The 23,755-nt window shown below is 41.7% G+C and overlaps 1 protein-coding gene across 7 annotated transcripts in view; it reads right to left on the bottom strand.

Annotated features, from left to right (window-relative positions):
* RUNX1 (RUNX family transcription factor 1) overlaps positions 1-23,755 on the bottom strand; it is a 222,914-nt gene that overhangs the window by 85,324 nt on the left and 113,835 nt on the right. For 5 of the 7 annotated variants that reach the window (XM_048867440.2, XM_048867421.2, XM_075132923.1 and 2 more), the window contains 2 exons: positions 10,554-10,807; positions 4,749-4,905 (listed from right to left, as the gene is read on the bottom strand). In XM_048867440.2, the coding sequence (XP_048723397.1) occupies positions 4,749-4,905; positions 10,554-10,807 (411 nt within the window). Of the gene's footprint in view, positions 1-4,748; positions 4,906-10,553; positions 10,834-23,755 lie in introns of all 7 variants that reach the window. The other 2 variants (XM_075132925.1, XM_075132918.1) reach the window with 1 other exon arrangement.

Genomic DNA, 23,755 nt, shown 5'->3' with positions numbered 1-23,755 from the left:
CTGAATACTATTATAATTTTAAATGAGTTTAACTTTTAGTAAAAGCAAAGGTTCACAAAAATGTCCTTCAATAATATGTCAGAAAATGAAGCTACACAGAATGAGTCAAATTCTGCCATTAGAAGGCCAGTAAAAACCAAATGAACTCAGAATCTGGCCCAGTAACTTGTTAGCATATTTTAGTCATCTACATCCAGTTTAAACTGAGCTTTCTTCCTCAAATTTATGTCTTGAAGAAAGAGACCTGGAACGAATATTTCTGATTATGTCTTGTAATATCCTCTGAGTGTTCTCATATAGGCTAGTGAAGTGAAAACCAGTGCCACAGACTTACATTTTCTTATGTTTCATAGAAATGAAAAATGGCATATTCTTATCTGCCAAATTATTCATGTGGTTCTGACCCTGCCAGTTGCTGAATTTTTAAATTTCATTTTTATTTCTTTAAAAAAATACAATTTAAAAAGATCTTGCAATAAAACTAGTTATAATAACCATTAAATGCCCACAAAATGTTTAGAGATAAGATTGACAGCTTCTGCAGGTAAACCAAGATACATTCACATCAATTACTAATATATTAATCCATTCAAAATAGTTTTCTCCAGAAAACATGAAAAAAAATATTGCCATCTACAAAGCAGACAGTATTTGGATAAATGATTCCATGTGGAAACAATGTAGTGGCCACCAGACCCTGAACCTTTCCCTCTCTAAATTAACTATTTCTATTTCATTTTAGCCAATGAACTTCCTGTGTGGTATTTGGCTTTTCATGTTAGCTTTATTTCATCATAGTAAGCTATATTAAGAAAGCTACCTATTTTGCATTGGTACAGAATAATTACATTTGAAAAATGGATGAGTGAAGGGAAAATTTGGTTGAAAAAAATAAAGAAAGATGTTTACCAGCTTGTCAGGCAGAAGCACTTAGAGTTTCTTAAGCCTTAAACTACATTTTTCTTTTAGAAATTACTTACTAAGACCTACAAGCCAGACAGGCAGGTTTTCCCAGTGGCATTCTGAACTGAGGGTGAGGAATAGTAATCCTGGACATCAGCCAATTCCAATGCAAACTGCTTTGTACTGGAGGGCAAGCCAAGTCTCCTAAATACAACATCCTGGTGTTTCTGAAGATCTGTGATACTCTCACCTTCCTGTGTTGGTATTGAGAAAATCAAGTGTTTTCTTTTAAATAATGAACATCACACTGCATGCCCAGCAATAGCAATACAGGCCTGTTGCTTCACTATTAAATGTAAAATGAACATCAAAATGTAACTCAGCTATTTGATTAACTTTCAGCCACTATTTGGAACACACTTGTGCATCAATGTGCACACAGGCCCAGATCCTCAAGTGGTATAAACTAGCGTAATTCCATTAAAGTCAATGGAGCATTGTCAATTTACATAGCTGAGAATCTGACCTGTGGTTTTAAACAAGGACACATGAAACAATAGCTATAGTTACCTATATATATAGTTAATGGCTCACGTTCCTTTTACAGCACCACTGAGGCTCAGAATTAAGGGTAAGTGTTAAAATTAGTGAGAATGATTATTTTCTCTCCTCTGAAAATGAGAAGTGGATTGTCAACATTTCTGTGAGGTTTTTAATGGTGATGTTTACACCGCCGATAACTGACACATCATAAGAGAAAGTGAGGCATGAATTTGAATTGTCACAGTGTAAAGCCCTTCTTTGTTACATCAGAGTACTGATTTCAAGTAATTCAAATGACACAAATGGTATCCACAATGACCATACCTGACTCAAACTTCCAATGACTGTTCATGTATAATTGACATCACATTATCACTGTTGGGAGCTGAATTTACCCCAGCTCAAATATTACACAGCAAACAGAGTTTCACTTGATTTTCCTATACTGAAGAATCAAAAGAAGCAACGCCCTTTGATGCAGCAGCTACCTTATTATTTAGGCTTTATGCAAAAGCAACAGAACATAACATCAGAAATCATGCACCCAAATGCAAACAAGCCACACCTTTGGAAAACAGTTCAGTGTTATACGAGTAAACAAAAACATATATTAGTCATTCACTCAAAATATGAATAGCTAATGGAGTTTATGAGATTAAACCTCCAAGCCTGACTAGTAGCATTCAAGGTCCCCATATAACTTTTTTTATTTAAGGTATCACAGCAAGCACAGGATTTTTTAAAATAAAACTTCTAATTGTATATAAACTATCATTGTTATTAGCAAGCAAAAGATATTAGCAAAGTAAATGGTTACAAAAATCTTCCCTACAAGCTTTTGGACAATTAGTGTTCTCCCTCAGCTATCAAATTTTGACCTTGAAAAATCACACAGACCACAGTTGTGATTTCTAGATTCATTAGCATGGCCAGGAACCAAACTGCAAGTCTATTTTTATTAGCTTCTCAACCACTTTGCCAGCTATTCATTTGAATCTTCAAAATGTTTTCTAAACACTCATCTCTGAATCATAATGCAAATACCATTTACTGAAAAGGTGGAACCTTTAATATAACAAATGAACATGTTTAATGACTGATACTTTTATACATTACAGCATCTCTTATGTTTTCAGTAAATGGATATAATTATCCCTGCATTACCCTATTATTATCCTTCCTTAGCATTACTATGCTACATTTTCAACTGCAGTTCACCCCCCACCAATTGGATTCTGAAGCTAACCCAAACAACCAGGTTTGAATGACGGCAGGCTAATGAAGCTACAAGACATTTCAGGCCTGGTTGGATATTTTACACATACAATGTATTTGCTTTCTGAATTTATGACTCATCTTTAAATCTGTTCCAGGGGTATGGCAGTCTCAAATTGCACACGGATTTTATATTAGAAAAAAAATTGTACAAAATACGAGTTTAATTTCAAAAGCAAATAAATTCTGCTGTCTATAATCAGCGTAACTTACACAGTCAAAAGGCTGATCTCACTCCCATTGTAATATGCAGCTTTGCAAGGAACAGGAATGGGCCAGCTATGCAATCCTCCTGAAGTATGCTTATAACACCATTCATGTTTATATGAGTTATGCACACACACATCAAGAGGAGACTAGGTCACTCGAGAGTACACAGAAGAATAAAAATGGGGGTGGGGAAGAACAATAAGCCATAAAGGGATCTGTCTGGTTCCAAAGAGACAACAGACTGCAAAACAACTAGTAAAACCAACCTACTTGAATGCACCAGATAACGTCAATTTTGGTTTATAAATTTTACAACATTGAACTAACCTAAACTGACAATATTGTATTTAGTCAGCCAAACCTTATGTTTTGACTTCACTTGAAGATAAGAACTTAACAGAAGAACAATATATTTGTAAGCACTTTATGAAAGCATACTGAATATGAAGTACTTTTTAGCACCTTACCCTAAAACTGGAAGGCTGTATTTTCAATTTTTCATCAGCTTTTCTGCTATGGGCCTGATCCAGCAATCCTTACTCTGGCAAACAGACCCTATTCACATGAACAGTCCATGGGACTAATTACATGAGTAAGGAGAGCAGTGTAAGATGAGTTAAAAAAATTATCTTGTAATATAAACACGGCTGTTTACAATTTGTGTTTTCTATGATTACGGGCTTGAACTAAAGCCCATAGAAGTCAACAGGAGTCTTTCCCATTGAATCAGGCCAGTATCATCAGTTCACATGTTAATTAATGAACTGTGTGTGTGCTAATACTATAATTTTTGGATTTTAGCATCTTTTGGGGTGGAATTATATTCTATTTCATTTTAAAATCTCAGTTGTTGCATATAGCAATGATGCCTTTTTATTCTTACTTGAAATTAAAAGTTACCAAAGAGATACAGAGGGCCAGATCCTCAGCCACTGAAGTCTTCCATTCTAGTCTTTTCAAGTTCTTATACCATGCTCATCACTGCAGTATTTCAGTGCCCTACATTAAGCAATGTGACTAACATCTGCCATGTGTTTGTTCTCTCCTCCTCTCCCCAGGGGAAGAAGTGTGTGCAGTGGAGTGTTTTGTGGTGGAATTTATATGTAAAATATAAAAAATAAAACCTATATAGATTCCCCCCCCACATACATACATATACACACACGTTGCTATATGGTTAAAGTTAGAGAAAGGAAGGTCAAGGACGCACACGTTGCACTTGGAGCAGAAGATGGGGAGGTCTGGAATGGTCCTGAGCTCCTGAGGGAGTTCATTCCATAGCCTGAGGGGAAGGACCCGGCCCCTCCCTCCCCCCAGAACACTGACTCCTGCACAGACAATCTTTATCCTTACCGTAGAAAGTTTCATTGTCCCTTAGGAGTGGAGTTATCAACCATAGTTTTGGACGTTAGAGTCATGATGATTTACATCAGCTGAAGTTGGGCCCTGTTCACAAATTAATTTAATCGGAAGTAGGTGCTCTGTTCAGCCCTTAGTTATACCAATGAAATCACCTTGATTTCAGTGAAGCTAATGAGCTTGCACCGATGTAACTAAGGGCACAATCAGGATTGTCTTTTGGATATGCTTTTAAATAAGAACACTGTTAGGAAGTGTAAATCATAATGAGGATTGGCTTGTGTAGAACACTAAAAATGTGTGCTCAGTTTCTGTACTGCGAGAGTCTGCACAAGCCAGATCTTGCAGGATTCTCCCGTGCTGAAGCTGGACATATTTTGTGTTCAAATTGTCCCTAAGTAATTGAAACTTGATTCAAGTAGTAAACAGTCAAAATATAGCTGTGAGCAAATACGTACCTCTTCCACTTCTACCCACAAATCTGAGGTCATTGAACCTTGCTACTTGGTTTTTCATGGCAGCTGTAGCATTTCTGAGCTCTGCAGAGTAGTTTTCATCATTTCCAGCCATTACTGTGACCAGTGTCCCATCAGGAACATCGCCTAAGGCCACTACCTGAAAGATTAAATAGAAGAATCCTCAGTCTTCGTAAGTGAAATGTATCAGTAAATAACCTGATGAAAAGGGGAAAAGCAACAAATTATATAAATTAAAAGGCTACTTGGAGTAAATAGGATATATTTCCAAATGTAGCTTACAGAGCCAGATACAAATATTTGCATCTATATATGTCTAAAGTACCTAATTGCACCTAAATATGTACAATACACATAACATGCATACATTTATATTTACCAATACATAAATAAATCAAAACAACAGGACCTGATTCTGATCTCATTTGCATCAGTGTAGGTCAGGGAATAACTCCATCAAAATCAATAGAATTACACTGGTATAAAATTAGTGCAAGAACAAAACCAAGCCTATTGTCTCTTTGACATAACAGAATTGATTCCGCACAGTGTCTATCCAGTTTTGTGTCATGTAATGTCATGGATTTTAATGCTGATACACCAGTGCAAAACTGTGGGAAATCAGGCCCAAAATATACATTTGATCACTGTTCACAAAACCATTTCTTTTTTCCTTTTAGAAACAAGAAAGCAAGTTAATGAAATTAGAACTGTCCCCAAACTTTGTTAAAATTGTAATGTGAACTGATAAAACCCGAAATATTTAAATCAAAGGCTTAAGCTCTGTCACTAATGTTTCCATTGTGTTTCAGCAGTGCCAATATCTATAAAAATCACCTAATATTTAGGAACATATGTGATGTTACATTTCTGACACAATGTGCTATATGACATTTAGATTTCTAGCCTCAACTTTTCTGATTTCTCTCAACTGTGTCACAGTGCTCATGTTCATTAACCATTTTAGTATTTAATTTCATCTTAAACTCTTGTGCAAGACCCAGTTCTGACCTCACTTAGACAAGTTTTACACTGGTGAAATAATAAAATAAAATAATGATTATAATAAAATCTAGCTCTTTTTAGTTTCTTCTTTTATAGATTTTAAGAGGAAGTAAGTAGTCCTGCTTCACGTCCTCAGAGGTACTGCTTGATTTTTTCCCTTCCTCTTAGCATTTTCTAGTTCATGTTCATGCAGTTAAAATGTCTCATTGCTTTTCACAACTCAGTTTATTTGTTACTCTTACATCACTCTGATATTTCTGAACAGGTCCATAGCTCCTTTACCTCTTCTCTTTATTATACTTATTTCTTACTCATAATAATTCAGAAGTCTCTGATCTCCCTTTCACTTACATAGGCTACACTTTGCACCTTAATGTTCTCTGATGTGTTCTAAATAGTCTATAACCCTTATTCTTGATTCCACATATAGAGTTGTGCTCATTGTGTTGAAATTCCCTCTTTGTGCATATATTTCTACTTCCTCTTCCCCAACCCTCTTCAGCAGCCCATGTGTTTGTTTTTTGTTCTCATCTGTACACAACAAAAATGCTGTATAATCAGCATTATGTATTTCAAATCCTCCTGTTCTTGGCATGCAATGTTTTCTCTCTCCAGACTGTTGTGTGGTGTGGCAATTTGGCTCTCAAAATCCTCAATCATGAACCTGATGTGCTTACCAAGTTTTTTTAAAAAGCCTGTAATAAAATAATTATTCTACATATATTAAAGACTTCAGATATAAGGAAAAACATATAGGAAAACCCCATTTTACATGAGTAGTTGTGTGATTATTTAAGGAATTATGTACGCGTATATTAAGTGGAGAACAAACCTTCATGAATTACTGAGATAATGCTCTTAAATTGAAAAAGAATATGTTTAAAATTCACCATATTTACAATTCACCAAAGACAACTTCTATGATAAGCTATTTGAAGAAATGATTATAAAAATAATATATAAAACATGTGTGCATACACACAGAAGAAAAAAAAACTGGAATGAAAAGTCATAAACGAGAGGCACTGACGAAATACAAACATTTACATTATAAAACAGACTAAACAGATAAGTAGGAACTTGCTGACTGGAGATATCTAGTATTTTGTTTTAAAAATATATGTTCAGAATATCAGCAAACCCATGCCACAGCACACCTAAACCTCCCAATCTTGGTCCATCAGCCAAACAAAGTTGGTCTCTTAAATTAGGATTCAGATGATTTCCTAACAGTATGTTGAACAATTAACCAATATTACAATTTATTATTAATCTGCATCAATAATTGCAATTTACAATATTTAAATTCCTTATAACTTTCCTTTATTTTAAAAGAAAATCCTGGATGTTTTTGGTTTAAAATGGAATTGTGATTCTAAAGACTATATGCAATAAGTGATTCTTTTTTAAAAAAATCTATTTTATTTTATTGTTTGGAGTGTAAGCATGGGGGGAAAGAGGGCATATCGATCTGTAGAAATCTCTTGGTTTGTATTGGTACAATGAATATTACCAAGTACCCTACAAATCCCACTGCTACATTTAAGCATAGGATCTTGGCAGTATATAGATGATTTGAACCGAACTCTGTGTAACTAGGTATTATGTGTTACCCAGTTCTCGCACGATACAGATTATTTTCAGATGGATCGGAATACTTTCAAAAGGGACCTTTGGAAAACACACAGTAATCTTTACAATCGGATTGTGTTTGTTTTTATAATCAGTCAAATATTTCAGGTCTCATTCCCCTGCAGTTCCCACTAGCCGGTGACTTTGGGCGGTGGTGAGCAGGGGGGCGGAGCTGCAAAGAGAGTCAGAAAGCAGGTGGACTCTAAGGTGCCACAAGTCCTCCTTTTCTTTTTGCGGCTACAGACTAACAGGGCTGCTACTCTGAAACCTGTCAAACCGTAGGAGTTCAGAGGTTCACCAGGAAACGCTGTACCTTTCCTTGGGAGGGTGTGTGGTTTAATGCTAGAAAGGAATAATCTTGTCTGGTTTGAGCGTTTGACTCCCCTACTTTGCTTGCAAAAGTAGCAAGGGGCTAGCCATTTAAAACATAACGCGCGAGTTCCCAGCAGAAAATAAGCTGAGGGCCGGTTACCCCGTCAATCCACCCTCCCTTCCCCTCCTCCAAGCCTGGCCATTCACCTGGCTGAGAAGAGCTGCTCTCTCCATTCAAACATCCCATTAACAACCAGCCGCTCAGACACGGGAGCGCGGAACTGATCCCTTTCAGCAGCTGAGCTCTCCGCTCTAGCTGGGACCAGACCGCAACATTTCAGAGGCGCTAGGGGAAAGAAGGTGGCTGGCTGGAAACACTGGGCCTGTTTACAAGGAGCGGGGCAGGCGTTGGGTATTAGTCACATTATTGGTCCCTTCGCCTTCCAATACAGGGTAAGATGAAAAGGTTTCAATTGCGCCACGCTGGGCAGCCCCCAGCTGCTCTGCAGCCTGCGCCCAAGAGCGCATCGAAATAGAAGAAGCGAATTCTAAAGTATCAGCCAGATTTCCAGACTTCGCTTCTTTAGGACCTACGGAGCGGGGGGTTCAGTCTATTTTAAAGCAATAACGTTGTCCTGTTACAGCGTCCCAGCTACTCCGCTGCAGTTGTGTACAGTTTATGTGTACTGTGAATGGTAGAAAAATTCATGGAAGTGTGTGAAGGGGGATTTGGTTTTCGGAATTGATCATTCCGACTTGACCTTCCTTTCTCCCACCTCTCCCCTCTCTTCCTAAACAAAACCCTCAGTAGGCAAAATAAACACTTGTACTTATCCTAAAGCCCTGTTCTGATACGTATTAAGGCTTTAAGAGCTCAACTGATTACCCCACATAATCAAATGGATACTGCTCTGATCTGGTTTGGCAGCGGTGAACTTGGTGGAAAGAAGCCTGTGCGGTGGAAAGGAACAGGCTGATTCAGACTGTCCTACTCCCAATCTTAAATGTAACCATTTGACGCCATTAAAGGTTTTAGGGGAGCTACACCCTAACAGGGGCTCATCCTTGGAGACAATTAAAAGCTTTTTTTTTTTCATGGTTGGAAACATATAAATCAACGGCAGGGAGTTCAGCATTATAAAGAAATTATTTATAGGCCAAAGTCTTTTTTTTTTCAAAGCGGGCAAGGGGGACTGAATACTTGAATTCAAATAAGAGGAAATCGGACCATGTAGACAAGAAAAGCTGCAGCAATTATATTCTAAATGTAATCTACATTCATTACTCTTCTTGATTGTAAAGACACATTGTACTGATTATCCAGGGAGGCAGACACAAAACTTTAGTGGGGTCGATTTCAGCACATAGAACAAGCATCTGTCTTAGATGGGGTCGTGCTAAAGTTTTACACTTGCGGGTTTTTGTTTCTTTGTTTTTGTTTTAAGGGAAAGGTCAGATGTTTTAAGACAGGCTGGGTAAGTGTACTACAGCAACTCCAAGTACGAAAAAAATCAAAAGAGAAAAAGCTTCTAAACTTCTCTCCGGTTAATTTTAAACCACCACCCCCGGTGGAAAGTTGATGGTCTATGAAACCGCAAGATCATGCATCCTTTTCGTGCGAACTGAGCATTCCTCAATAAGCGGCCTTACGCTAGTGTTTCGAACCTTTGAGGTTTAGTGACTTCCAGCAGAAGAAAAGCCAGCACTTTTCATAGATAGATCTGCCAAAGGTGGGCTTAGTTAAAAAAGAATCTGGAAAAACACTGATATATTTAACAACAAACGGATTATTTTCTAACTCACTATCCGCCCAGAACAAACCGCTGCCTAAATTAGGTACCAAAATAAAAAAGACCTGACTTCTAACAGGGATGAGGACCTGCCACTCTACACAAATGGGGGCTTAGCACCTCTGAGCTTCCATTATTTAGGCGCCTTCAACACAGTGTAAGTGCGAAACTTTAGACACGAGACTCTGAACATTGTGGCCTGTAGTACTTTATGGTCTTGCAAACATATTAATCCAGAAGTACCCCAAACTCCGATGTTTTAAAAGTGTCCCGTTCCCATTGTCGTGGGTTATTTCTATGTACAAAACACACTACAGTCCAGAAAGGGTCATTTTAGGCTATTGATACTTGTATCCACCTTGTGATTGATTGTGTTGCATCCTGTTACACAAGGTAGAGAGACACACTCAGCTCCTTGTTCTTTGCTTTTTATAGAACCACTCCCCAATGGTATGTTTATGAATGAGATGAAGAGACAGACCGGTTGGAGAGAGAGTCCCCAAAGTCAGCGTCCTGCCCCCAGCTCCCCTTCTCCCAGCTCTACCAAGTGACTCATGTTAGCAAATCAGTAGGCTAAATACTGTTAAACAGGAGGGCCCGCTATACTCACCGGTGCATAAAGGGCAATACAGTGAATCAGGATACACAGAGCCGGTCCCTACAGCAACTCCGGCCTCCTTAGGTGGGACTACGCCTAAAACACATCTCCAAACTCTGCGAGCCGCGCTCCAAGGGGGCCAGATGAACAGCCTCCCATCCGGGAAGCAGTTACATGACATGCACGCTGCGTTTCTGGTCTTACCGTGTGCACAGCAGAGGAGTTTGTACATTGTCCCAATTCACCCCCGGCTCTAGCGTGACCAGATGTCCCGATTTTATAGGGACAGTCCCTATATTTGGGGCTTTTTCTTATATAGAGGCCTATTACCCCCCATCCCGGTCCTGATTTTTCACACTTGCTATCTGGTCACCCTACCCGGCTCCCACTGATCCTCCCTCTCCCCCCGGTTTAATACCTCCCCCAGAGAAGTGTCGAAAGGCCAAATACCTTGAAAGCAATTGGCAGCGTCTTGTTGCACCTCCAGTGCGTTGGGAGCACGGAGCAGAGGAAGTTGGGGCTGTCAGTGCGGACCAGCTCCCCGGGGTGATCCGCTAGCACCTCCACCATGCTGCGGTCTGCACTTCTCAGCTTCCCCACCAGGGCGCCGCTGTTCTCCTGGCCAGCCAGCGGGAGCGCCTCGCTCATCTTCCCCGGGCTCAGAGTGGTGGAGGGCGGCGTGAAGCGGCGGCTGGTGCTGGTATCTACGGGGATACGCATCACAACAAGCCTGTTGAGTGAAAAATCTCCCAAGAGTTCTTACAAAGCAGCGACAGGAGTGTAACTCTTCAGCGATCACCCTCTGGAGACCAGGCTAAACGGGTACAGGCTTAGCACTGGGGAGGGGGGGGTCGTTTCTATGCCTGGCCCCAAAGTTAATTTTGCTGATCAGTTTGAGGCAGCGAATAAACTGAGCTTTAACTCTTTGGCTTCCTGGGCCTGCGAAACAGAAGAGTTAATCCAGTAATCGAAACAATCTTCCGCACGGGGGTTTACTGTGAAGGCTGCACATTTAGTCTTTGGTTGGTACAAGCGTTATCAGAGGCAAAACTCCCTCCAAAAATCCCGCACACCGAGGAAATGTGTAGGCAAGGGAAAGCTAAGACACACGTTCAGACACACAAGCAAAACCTAGGGCTTCCCAGGAGTTAATTCCCTATCAGTTTTTTCCAGGTGATTTTTCTAAAGTCCCAATAGAATACAAAATACATCAGTATCCATAGACAACAGCCGCTCTCTAAAATGGCGAAAATCGGCTTCAGTCTTCAAAGAATACAATGCGCGAGCTAGGATTTTCAAAGGTCAGCTGACTAGAACAATGTATCTATACACAGACACACACATATACTGTACTTCATCAAATATTTACAGTATAATCTGTAGAGAATTTAAACACAACAGAAATCCATTAATGGTCTCTGCAGGGTTTTTTTTTTTTAAGTAGCCTTGAAAATCAGCGTCAGTAGTTTGACTTGCGTTGCTCGAGAAGTACTCGTGTCATGATCTGTCAGTAATTTTGAAAAAAAAAAATGTTCAGTGCATGGAATTCAGTCTCGACAGAAATGCCTTTGGTACAGAGTCTCTCATAAAGTCTTGGAAAGGTCGCAGCCGATCTCAAGCTCTGAGGCTAAAAAGTCCACACATGAAAACGTGGGTTTGGGGATGTTGGTTAAATTGTGGGTTCTCTCTGTGGTTTGGGGTGTGCAACAGCTCGCGCTCTCTCGCTCTCTCTCACATACAAACACACTCTCTCTTCAGAAGTCAACCAACAATCTGCAGCAGTTTGGTGAGTCAGACAACTTTTTTTTTTTTTTTTTTTTTTTTGGCAATCTCTGAGACAATCTTCCTCTAATTCGGCCGCAGCAGCCAGCTGCTTGACAATATTTTAACCACAGCAGGTGGAACTGTGCTTTCGGAGACACGCTTTTTCTCTTTTCGCCTCAACTCAACGAGATCGATACCGAAAGCTGGCAAGCAAACACTAATGTCTGCTTGCAAAGGACTGCGAGCGTCCCTTCCAAAAAGAGAGGGGAGCTGTAGCCCTCGCTCACACAGAACAACGACAGAAGTTCACAGACGCGGCAGAAGTTAAAATATCCAGCCCAGGAGATAGCTCAGAAAAAAAGCCCATTTCCAAAGCGGGGAGATCTTGAAAGTCTTCACGTGTCCACAGGACTCGAAGGGAAAGCTTCCTCCTGGCTGCCTACTGAACACTGGCTACACAGCTTTATGACCTTCTGTGAGGAGCTGTTTGTTTGCTCATGCTGATCTGGAAAGCCTGGTCCTCCCTCCTCCCTTGCGCCCTTCTGGCTCTATGAATGGAGATTGACTGGAAATGAATTTGCTTTTACTGTAAGAGTGCGGAGGAATGTCATCCCCTTAGCTCTTTTGCATATGGGGAGGACGCCGGCCAATCAGATCCCTTTCCGGTATCAGCCCGGGCGCGGCTCCAGTCCGGGGGCTCCTGGAATTGGCCCGGGCGCTGCCGCCGGAGCTACTGTACAGAGCCCAAGTGTCAATGGGATGCCGCGGCCGCCACAACACACACACAGAGGCAGAGACCATGTGCGGCTGCTGGTGCTCTTCAGACCCCCACCGCAAACACCGACTGCGGGGGCAGCGGCAGCAGCCCTGTGCATAATGCACTCAGCTCCCTGCCTGTGGTTTGCTACAGGATATTATATGCAGTGACACCAGCACCGAGAATGGCAACTGACAAGCAACCCCCTAGCCTAAGCCAGCCCTTCAGAGTCCCCCCCACCCCCTCGGGCTTCACTGCAGTTTTGTCTGAACTACATTTAAAGACCACCTCTACTAGGCAATTGATAGGTGGGTCCCTGGGATGTCGCTTAGGGCAGGGTTAACTGTCCATAATCAGCCTTGCTTTGAAAAATTACTCTCCCAGGCACCAAATATAATCACTTGAACTTTATCAGGGTGACTGACTATATTGAAATGTGTAATGATATTTGCACTCACCCCAAAATACACAGTCTGGACAAACACAATTTTGCAAGGCTATCGGGCCTCCTCCAGTTTAATCTGTCACTTCTTCCTCCCTCCCGCTAGGGTGCTTTCAGGTTTACACAATTTCTACGTCCTCCATACTCCTGGGCTTGTAACATATGCACAGTGCCTGCATAGAATCCAGACCTGAAGACCAGCCCTGTGTAGCTGGAAAGTGTGTCTTGCTCACCAACAGAAGCTGGTCCCATAAAGCTATTACCTCACCCACCTTGTCTCTCTAAGAAAAGGAGGACTTGTGGCACCTTAGAGACTAACCAATTTATTTGAGCATAAGTTTTCGTGAGCTACAGCTCACTTCATCGGATGCATTAAGTGAGCTGTAGCTCACGAAAGCTCATGCTCAAATAAATTGGTCAGTCTCTAAGGTGCCACAAGTACTCCTTTGCTTTTTGCGAATACAGACTAACATGGCTGCTATTCTGAAACTTGTCTCTCTAGAATCTCTTCCACAGGGGAGGCCAGGACAATTGCAGTCTTTGGCAAATGGCCACCATAGATACGCCTGCAAATCACGTTTTAAAAAGGCACAAATCATGCTATTTCAGTCACAAAATATTCAGCCAGAAAGGGAATATGGCAATGCAGGGGCGAACGGCCCTACCTGTGTTCCCGCCATGCCCTCCTGCTGTTACACAGTTCCAAGATAAATGAGGTTTGAGTAACATTGTGGGACCAGCAAACTACAGCTTGCACAAGCATTCATTTTTTTTTTTTAACCACAGCAGTTTGTTCCAACTGTCCTTTCACCTGGCCTGTTTAGGATCTCCTATCACCCCTGAGAGCCCAGTGACTCATCTCCGGTCTAGCAACAGCTAGGGGCCCCTACTCTCCCTCTCACAACTACTATTATAGTCCCCTTCGGCCTCTCCCTCTCAGGATCTGCCCCTGTACGACCACTCTGGTAGTGCCATAGTCACAGCTCAAGTGATAGACCCAGCCAAAAAATACAGTCCCCCCTGCACCACTATGGTGGGGTCGGTGATCCAGTCACTTCTAAAACACAGTTCTCCAATTTTCAAACAGGGAGCACAGCATTGGCCACCCTGCATCCAGGGTATTTTCCTTGACAAGTCCTGCTTATTTCAGGACAGGAGGGTAAGCCAGGTTGTTAGACTGCCCATGGTCAAAATGGAAGTAGTGGGATTTCTGTTTGTAGCATTTCACTGTGGACATTGATGGCATGGGTTTAGTTTGGTTTTTCTTCTGATTTTTTTAAGCTGTTGCCCTTTGCCAAAGAGGAATCACTCCGGCAGAGGGTGCTGCAAAGCTGCTCTGGGCCCAGCCCCAGCTGCCCTCTCTCATGGCTATGTCCTGGCTAGCCTTGCCTCCCTGAAATTTCACACCCTTGCGAGCTAGATAAAACAGGGGTTACCAACGCTGGCTTCTGCTGGTGCTTTTTCCACACTAGTGCTCTTCCTGCTGATAGGGCTGGGGGAGCTGAATTAGTGGTAGCAAAGATGTGACATTTTGTGGGGAAAATGGCAAGTATAGACAAGGCCAACATGATCTAACATAGCCACTCGGCAGACACTGTTTGGCCCATACCCTCCTTGCCATCAGCAGCATTTAAACAACCCAAGACCTAAAACTGTGCTAATGACTTAATGAAATTACCTCTCTGGGCCATGCCAGAGCCAGCACTCCTTTGAGATAACAACCCTGTCTCTGCCTCCTTATCCTTCCCAGGAGATGCCCCAGGGGCCTAGAGGCCACAAAGTTGTCCTCTCTTTCTTTCCTGCTTCCCCCTCTTGCAGGAGATTGAAGCTGCTCCTTCCCCCCTTCTCTCTCTGAGTCACATCAAGGGCTATTTCCTTACACTCCATCCCAGTCCTGGCCTCAGCAGCAAGGGAGGGCCCAGCAGTTAGTCCCATACAGGGGTATATGGGGTATGGTGCAGGGGGAGAGGGGGCAGCAGTTCAGAGCAGGGATGAGGAGAAGAAACAACCGCTGGTCCCCCAATGACTGAGGGGAAGTGGGGGAGCAGACACGGTAGTTAATAAGAACCATTGCTAAAAGCTGTACTGTGGTAACAGGCCCTGCCTTTAACAGCAAAGAGGAAGCAAGCTGAAGGCCTGTTCCTGGAGTCTCTGAGCTGCCTACGGTTTATTGCGCAATCGGGGGAAGAAAAAAAAAACCCCACCAAGCCAAACCCCTAATGCAAAAGCAAAACAGCAAATAAACTCCGGGGAAGGCGGTGGCGCTGCACCGCCCCCACGCGCCATCCCCTGCAGCAACGCGGAGCGGCCAGTAGAGGGGGCCAACAGCCTTTTTTCCTCGGCACTCTCCGGCGAAGCCGCAGGGCGCGGGTGGGGAACGAGCCCGGCTGTCCTTTGCCCCGGGCAATCGGGCAAGCTGGCTCCGCACGTGCAGGGAGCCGCATCCGTTCAGCCCGCTCTGGGGCAAAACACGCCGGCGCTAGGCCCGGTCTTTCTGCACAGCTTCGCACGGGCTACACACACGCACCCCCCCCCCCAGCAATATCCCCCAGCAAGGCTGCCCGAGAGCAGATCCCGGGCAGAATCAAGGAGTCCGGGTGATGAACGCTGTCAAGTATCTAGCGCTCGCTGAGCCAGGCTCTGGGCGAAATGCTGCTTCCCCCCGGGTTACATCAGCACGTGTGGCAACACTGAGCGGGTCCTAACTGGTAAAGAGCGATCCTCGCCGCGGGCGGCTCAGCCAGCCAGGGTGGGGCCCACTGCTGGGAGGGGTTCACCAGCTCCCCCCTCCAGACCTAACAAGCCGGGAAGCAGGGAAGGGATCGGATCGGGTGGCGGGCGCAGAACTGCTTGATCCCCGAGCCACACAACTCAGGGGTTCAAGTCGCAGGATGCCTGCGTACCCTGGCAGCGCCCGCCCTGCGGGGGAGAAGACGTGGCAGTAAGGGGAACACCCGGGTTAGGCGTGTTTAGCCGCGGTCCCAACCCTCCTGAGTCGTGTCCCCTGCGGCCAGCTCGAGCAGGGAGATCTCGTTGCGCGCTGCGGTCCCTGCGCCAGCCAAGCCTGGGGTGCGCGAGGAGCGCAGCGCAAGCCCGCAGTTCCCCGCTTGAAAGCAACTGTGTTAGGATGGCGTGTGCCCCCCAAGTCACGGAAGGGGGCACATTACACACTCCCCACCCCGCCGGCTCCATAGCCAGCCGTCGTCCGGCTCCATCGCCCTTCTGTTCATTGCACAAGCGGGAAAAGTTCAACGTGGCTAACGCTTCCCATTCAAACACAGCCGGAGCCCGGGCGCGGAGCTTCACAAAGCTGGTGATAGGAATAATTTTTTTTTAACAAAAGGAAAAGCACTAAAGTTGCACCAGATCTTGTTTACCCAGAATGAAGCGAACGCGGAGTATTTCGCTGTGTAATTCTCCCAGAGGCGGGAAATTCTTGCCCTTCATTAGCATGTTCATGGGGGGGATTTAATTCCTAATATGCCTCCTATTTGGTTAGTCAATAACCCTCTGCAGAAGGCTTCCGATGGGTATTTAATTCAAGAGAGATGAGCACAGCCTGTGATCTTGCAAATTCACTAGACATTTGTTTTAAAATTGCTCCGTTGTTGCACGAAGGAGCGTTTTCACATTTCGTATTTCCAGGATCCCGCTTCTTGTATAATGCACGGTGCCTCCCAGAAGCTGCAATTTCCCCTTTCCTGGGAACTAAACGTTATTGGAAGGCACGTTACCGGCAGAAGCTGCATAACTCTCCCAGCCTTGCACACACACGACCACCACATTTACAACGCGTCCTGAGCGGTATCTCCCGTTCCCTAACGAAAAGTTTCTTATCCATCAGACAGACGCAGTTCTTTCTAGTCTCTTTCAATACAAGAGAACAACAGTTTCATTTTAGAATGGCTTTTCGTCGCTCTATAGCTTCCATTTTTTCAGTAGGATATAGAGGTGATGCAATTTTAGTATTTCCCCCCAGAACTAACAGGGTAGGATCTTGATGGTTGTTCGAAATTTGTTTACAACACAGTATCTTAACAGAACCTTTAGTGGCACATATAAAATAGGTCCTTACATAACAAAGTGAATGAAGGATACATGGATTACTAAATATACTTATTAAGGAATTACAGGGTCCAGCATTTGATAAAAAAAGCTTTTAAAAACCTTATCATTCAACAAGAACACGTTTTGTGTATTTTTTTTTAAATTCTGCCACTTGTAGTATTAAATCATTGCAGTGGACTGTTTACTGTACAACTTTCCCCTGTGCTAAATTATCTGGAGTCTAAATTACTTCTGATCTATTTCGTTATATTTTTAGGAGCAATTAAAAAGGCAAGTGGGGATTTTTAAAATACAGTTTACTGTGTTTATTACATATGGGATATATTAGTGGTGGATAACATTTTTATAGACATTGAATAGATAAGGAGAATAATTTCAGTGATGTAACATCTGCATATTTGTACATATTACATCATGTAAAATACACACATCTACAGAATTTGATTGTTTTTTAGATCAAGTAGGATTCTTCAGCTTTAGTCAGGTGGTTGAGAGGCACTTTAGTTTTAAGATTCATTAGTAAACTGAGCTGAATTTCACTCATTAATGATCCTTTCTTAATCTGATTTAGTCAGTTGAAATGGAAATGAAATAGAAACACAAATGAAAATGGAAACACAAAATTTCCATGTTTAATAGAAGACAGAGGAAATATTTCATCCTTATAACCCTGCACCATTTAGCTGGCATTATCCATGTTGAAAAGAAATGTATTACTAAACCAAGAGTAATAATAAAGCATTTTAAAGCTTGAAGCCAGGCTTTATGTTAAAATAAGCTGTAACAAGGGGTCATATAAGACTGGAGTGGATGTGGTAAATACTGTGATGGAGATAATTGATAAATGAACTTAAATGTTGTATATTACATGTATGTTAGGGTTAAGGCAGCAGTAAGAATGTTTTAATCTTTTGTTTAATTCAGTTTATCATCTTCCATTTTACTGATCTGTGCATGATGAACAGAGAAATATAGTTTGAATCCACTGTACGGTGAAAATCTCTAGGTGGAGTTATTCTGAGTAAATACTCTGAAAGAATAGAAGTTAATGAAATAAACAGGCTGCATGAATAAAATGACAATTACTAGTGAAATGATGGTTGTTATATATGGAGGCCAATTATACATATATTAGGCAATATTTTTTGCTAACATAATCTTTCTTAGTATTCCAAAGGCTAAGAATTGTCATATGATATTGTGAAGGTTATGTATAAGAATCAGTTCAGAACACAACTTGTATTTTAATGATAAACAGATAGCATACTGCACTGCTTATATTTGTATTTTAACATCAATTTATTACAGCTGTAAACAAACCACATATGACTCTCTAGCCACTATGGGTTGCTTCTGTCCCATGGGATTGTGAGACCACAAAGCACTGAGCTTTTTAAACTACTACAGTTAAGCAAAAGCTTTGGCAATATGAGAAAGCAGATTTAGGGATGAATTTCAAACAATATAAATTGCACTGGGAAAACTGAGCATGAATGCAATGCAAGTTACAGCTGCTGCATGCAAATACTCTAAGGGCAAATATGAAGAAAAATATACTTGTTCTGAATAGCTTAAATGCATGTGGTTTTGAGCATATTTTACAGAAGAAAAAGAGCAAGAAAAAATATTGTGAAATGAAAAAAGATGTAGACCTTAACAGAATTGGCCTATATAAAATAAAAGTACAATCTAAAACAAAAACAACAACAACAAAAAGGGCTCCAGTTCCCAATCCTGCAAACACTTACGCACCTGTGTAACTTTACTCTGGGCAGTGGTCCCAGTGAAATTAATGGGAATGCTCATATGAATAAAATTATACACATGCTTCATTGTTTGAAGGATTGGGGCCTAAAATAGAACTATTCTCTGGTCAGTTAGTACATTTTGTGTCTGAATTGTTTAGTTTGTCTGTTAAGGCCCTCTTGCCAAAGAAATTGTGTGAGAAGTCTTTGCTTCTACATGTGATATGTTGAAGGACTGCTCTGGGAGTAAGAGTTTGTAGGATCAGGCCTTTACAACTGATCCTGCAAACACTTAATGTTAGGAATAGCAATTGTTATCATGAGTAGTCTGATTTAATTGGCTAAAAACAATTACTGTGTTATTTAACATATTAAAATATTTTTGTGCTGCTTGCCTTTGAGTTTTATGATTAAATACAGCATTTAGAAAAGTAGTATTCTATAGTTATAGCCATGTAATCCTCACTATATCCCACAATGGCCTCGTGTATACATTGAAATATATATATTTAATTAAAGTAAATTAATGTGTATGAGAGATGAAATGGGATGTGAGATCTCCAATATGTGGAAGACATTTTGCTCTATATATTTAATTGGACTGGCTGGTACTTATCTATTGTTATGCCAGGACTTCGGCTTGGAAGAGGGTAACTTGGCTGCAATTCAACCCAGGCAAGGTTGAGGTTGTGCAGGTATGTCGGGGAGCCAACTAGAGAAATGGCACAGTTGATATGACCTCTGGACATCTGCCTACCTTTTGTTGGTCAGGTTTGGTGCAAAGGGAATGTTATTGAATCCCCAACCACTTTTGAATACACAAGTGCCAACAGTGGCCAAGAGCACATTGTATTATTTACTCTTGACCAGAAGTTTGTCACTTTTTCTTTTGGATGTGACCCAGGCTGGAGTGACCAATGCTTTTGTCACTTCAAGACTCTGTTACTGTAATATGGTTTACAGGAAGCTAAGTCTTGGGCAAATCACTTTCCCCATCCGCAAAATGGGGATTAAGACATCTTTGTAAAACCCATTGAGATCTACAGATGAAAAAGGCTATGCAAGTGTGCAGCATTATTAATTATTATTATTATTATTACACTTTAAGACCATTCAGAAGGTGCAGCTCTTAGTTGAAAGCCGTGTTGGTTAAAAAGTCTTTCTTTCTTTTGAGGCGCTCAAACTAGCCCCCTCCCCTGGTGTAGGCATGGGGTGGGGAGTTGGGTACGCTTATGTTCAGGGAGAGATTCTCATCTGTGGAATATGCTTTCGGCATCAAATCCCAGATTTGTTCACCTTCAGCAGCCAGTGACACGCCCATTTGTTCTTCCAGGCTTTCCCCATGGGAAGGAATGAGTTGATAGGCAAGAGTAGGAAAGAGCTCAATTGTGGGGAGATTTCAGAGGTGGGACATTGGTCCTACTTATTGCTTTTACAATGAGTACCCTGAACACTGGATCTGCTGCTTTAAAAAAAAAAGATATAATTCAAGGCTCAATTAGGCACAGCTCTGTGTAAACTGCACATCCTGAGTGGCCCCCCGGGAGGGACTGTGTCTCAGAGACACTCTTCTGAGGCACAATCCACTCTCCGATTCCTCTTTTCTCCAAGGAGGAGGCAAAGGTGTAGTAATTTGCTGCTGGGCTATACCAGCAGTCAGTTATGGATACTCCCCAGTGCTGGCTCAACTTTTCTGGCAGGTTTGTTAGGGGTCAAAGCTAAGATTCTGTTCGTTCCCCTAGCTGCTCCCCGCCCACCTGCTTCAGGGTGTGTGAGAGTAACTGGGTGTGCAGTCCATGCAGACACCAGCATGCCCAGATCCAAGATCTGCATAGCCCAGGCAGGGGTAAGGTGCGCTCTTACTCCTCTTTAGTCCATTGCACGTAGATGTAGCTCAAGTCACAAGCTGGCCCTACATACACTATAAACTTTTTATATACAGGATATTTTTACTTTGTGTACTACATTGATGTCCATAAACTGGCATGCTGCAGTGAAGGATTGGTCAAAGTTTCCATTGCAAAGCCATTCTTCTGCAGTTTCTAATTTGGGCATTCCATATTGTGTTGGTTAGAAATTTGAAATGCAGGTTGGATGCAACTTAAAAAAAATGAAGTTGGTTACTCAAGGCAATGCTGTAGACAAAGCAGAGAACTGCTCTTCTGAAATACATAAACAGAGGGATCACATCTAAGACCAAGGAGGCAATTATTCCCCCTTTCTCAGCACTCAGATCACAGCAGGAGCAATGTATTTAGTTCTGGGCATCATACTATTGGCTATATATCAGTAGATGTGGGAGATTCCAGAGAAGAGCAGCTACAGTGATTAAAGGTCTGGAAGGGACTACCTATAAGGAAAGATTAAAGGAATACAATATATCCATATATTTGAGGTAAAAAAGAAAGCCAAAGGGGACAGCGTAACTGAGGTTTACAAGTACATAAAAGGGTACTATAAAAAAGAAAGGGAGGAACTGTTTTCATTAGTTTAAAAATGATAAGACAAGAAATAACAGATGCAAACTGAAGTAAAATAAGGTCAGTTTTAAGAGCAGGGGAAATTCTGATCATAAGATCAAATAGACAGTGGAATATGCTGCAACATCACTTGAACTTTCCAAGTCACAGCTTGAGAAGCATCTTTACGGAGAAAATTTAGAACTAGTAGGCACGGTGCCCAAAAACGCAGTGATGAACGATGACCTGGAAGCCCTAATGATTTTAAGCCAATTTACAGATGCTCTAAAAATGAACTTATAAAAATACTCTCTGGTTTCTGATAATTTCTTTCTTTGCACAGCTCAAAAGCAAGAAAATAAAAGGCTGAATTAAGAATTTCCCTTTAATATTATAATACTGTAGCTAATCTGAGAGTAGAAGCCCAGTTACCTGAGATACATAGGAGTGTGGGGTGTAGAGAGCATGGAAGTGAGTGACCTGAATAATTACTACTGTGTATGTGTGGCAGCTGGTTTTGAAGACTTAAATGAGGACTGTGTACCATTATACTGTGAGTTACATGCCTCTGTTAGTATAGATAACATCTTTCACACCTAGTGATTTCAATGGCACCTTTCTATACTAAGGTTTACATAATATCAGCCTACATGGGTTCATTGTAAGGTTTAGGCTTTTGATGGGATTTCATATACTGTGGTTGCAAGGACAGAGTGAATTGCTTTCTCCCCTTTCTTTCTCCCTCCACATCTTGTACACTGGTTCTAGGGTGAGGAGACAAGGTGAATTCTGGCAGCTCCTTCACTTAGCTGCCCATAGTAGAAAGCTCTCCTCAGTGAATTTGCTTAGCATTTTCAAAGTTTCACAAGTAAGCATCATGGAAATTGATTGTGCTTTGTGCTCTTCCTGGAGTTCACGGAGAGTGTGGATAAGACACACAATGACAAGTGATTACATCATGAGCCTCAGCTTCAGTTTTATTGGCTGAGATATAAGGCTGCCATTCTGTCTCTAACCCACTTTGTGATTTCAATTACAATAGAAGACATAATGTCGAAGATTACTTACCCTCTGACATCTTGGCAACACCTAGGAACTGCAGAGTGAGGTAAACACGCAACGTAAGTCTTAGCTCCAGTTACATTTCTCACAAAAATGAATGTATGTAGCACAGGACAGATTCTGCCACCTTTTCTCACACTGACTATTACCTTTAGTGTGATGGAATACACCGCTGTATTCACACCCTACACACTACTGGAATACTCTTTGTACAAAGTATGCCTTGTGAGGTATCATTTGAAACTCATAATTTGCTGGTCAGCATTGTCCTGATAAAATATGTGTGGCAACATCGAATGTGAAGTTATAAGATCCCTCTCTCTCTGTCCCTGCCCGCTGCATTTTCTACACCTGAGAAGACAAAAGGAAACAGCTGTTGGACTCTGGGGGGAGGGAGGTTCTGACTGAAGAGTTTGAGCAGTAATTTTGCTGGAAGCATGTGGAGAAAAATTTGGCTTGAATCTAATATAATTTGTTAAGTTAGGCACTAGTAAATGATTTTTCTTTATTTTTCTTGTACCCATTTCTGACTTTTACGCCTCAATACTTATACTCACTTAAAATCTCTCTCTTTGTATTTAATAAACTTGTTTTATTGTTTTATTTAATCCAGTGTGTTTAAATTGAAGTTTCTGGATAACTATATAAGATAACAGGCTAGTGTATATTACTGAAAATGAGATCGGAGGAAAACAAGGCTCAATTAGGGAAAGACCAAGTTAAAAATTACTTAGACAAGTTAGATATCTTCAAGTCACCAGGGCATGATGAAATACAGCCTAGTATACCCAAGGAGCTGACTGAGGAGATATCTGAACAATTAGCAATTATCTTTGAAAAGTCATGAAAGACGAGAGAGATTCCAGAGGACTGGAAAGGGGCAAATATAGTGCCAATCTATAAAAAGGACAACCCAGAGAATTGCAGACCAGTCAGTATAACTTCAGTACCTGGAAAGATAAAGGAGCAAATAATTAACCAACCAGTTTGTGACCACGTAGAAGATAATTATTTGATAAGTAATTGTCAGCATGTATTTGTCAAAAACAAATAATGTCATACCAACTGAACAGCTTTCTTTGACAGGGTAACAAGCCTTGTGGATAGGGGGAAGTGGTAGACATGGTATGTCTTGACTTTAGTAAGGCTTTTGATACTGTGTCGCACGACTTTCTCATAAACAAACTGGGGAAATACAAGCAAGATGGAGTTACTATAAGGTGGGTACAAAACTGGTTGGAAAACCATTCTCAGAGAGTAGTTATCAGTGGTTCACAGTCAAGCGGGAAGGGCATATCAAATGGGTTCCTGCAGGGATCATTCTGGGTCCAGTTCTGCTCAATATCTTCACCAAT

The sequence above is a fragment of the Caretta caretta genome, chromosome 1, assembly GCF_965140235.1.
Source record: "Caretta caretta isolate rCarCar2 chromosome 1, rCarCar1.hap1, whole genome shotgun sequence".
NCBI classification, from domain to species: domain Eukaryota; kingdom Metazoa; phylum Chordata; order Testudines; family Cheloniidae; genus Caretta; species Caretta caretta.
The sequence above is the reverse complement of the archived record's forward strand: the minus strand, read 5'-3'. Positions and strand labels throughout refer to the sequence as shown.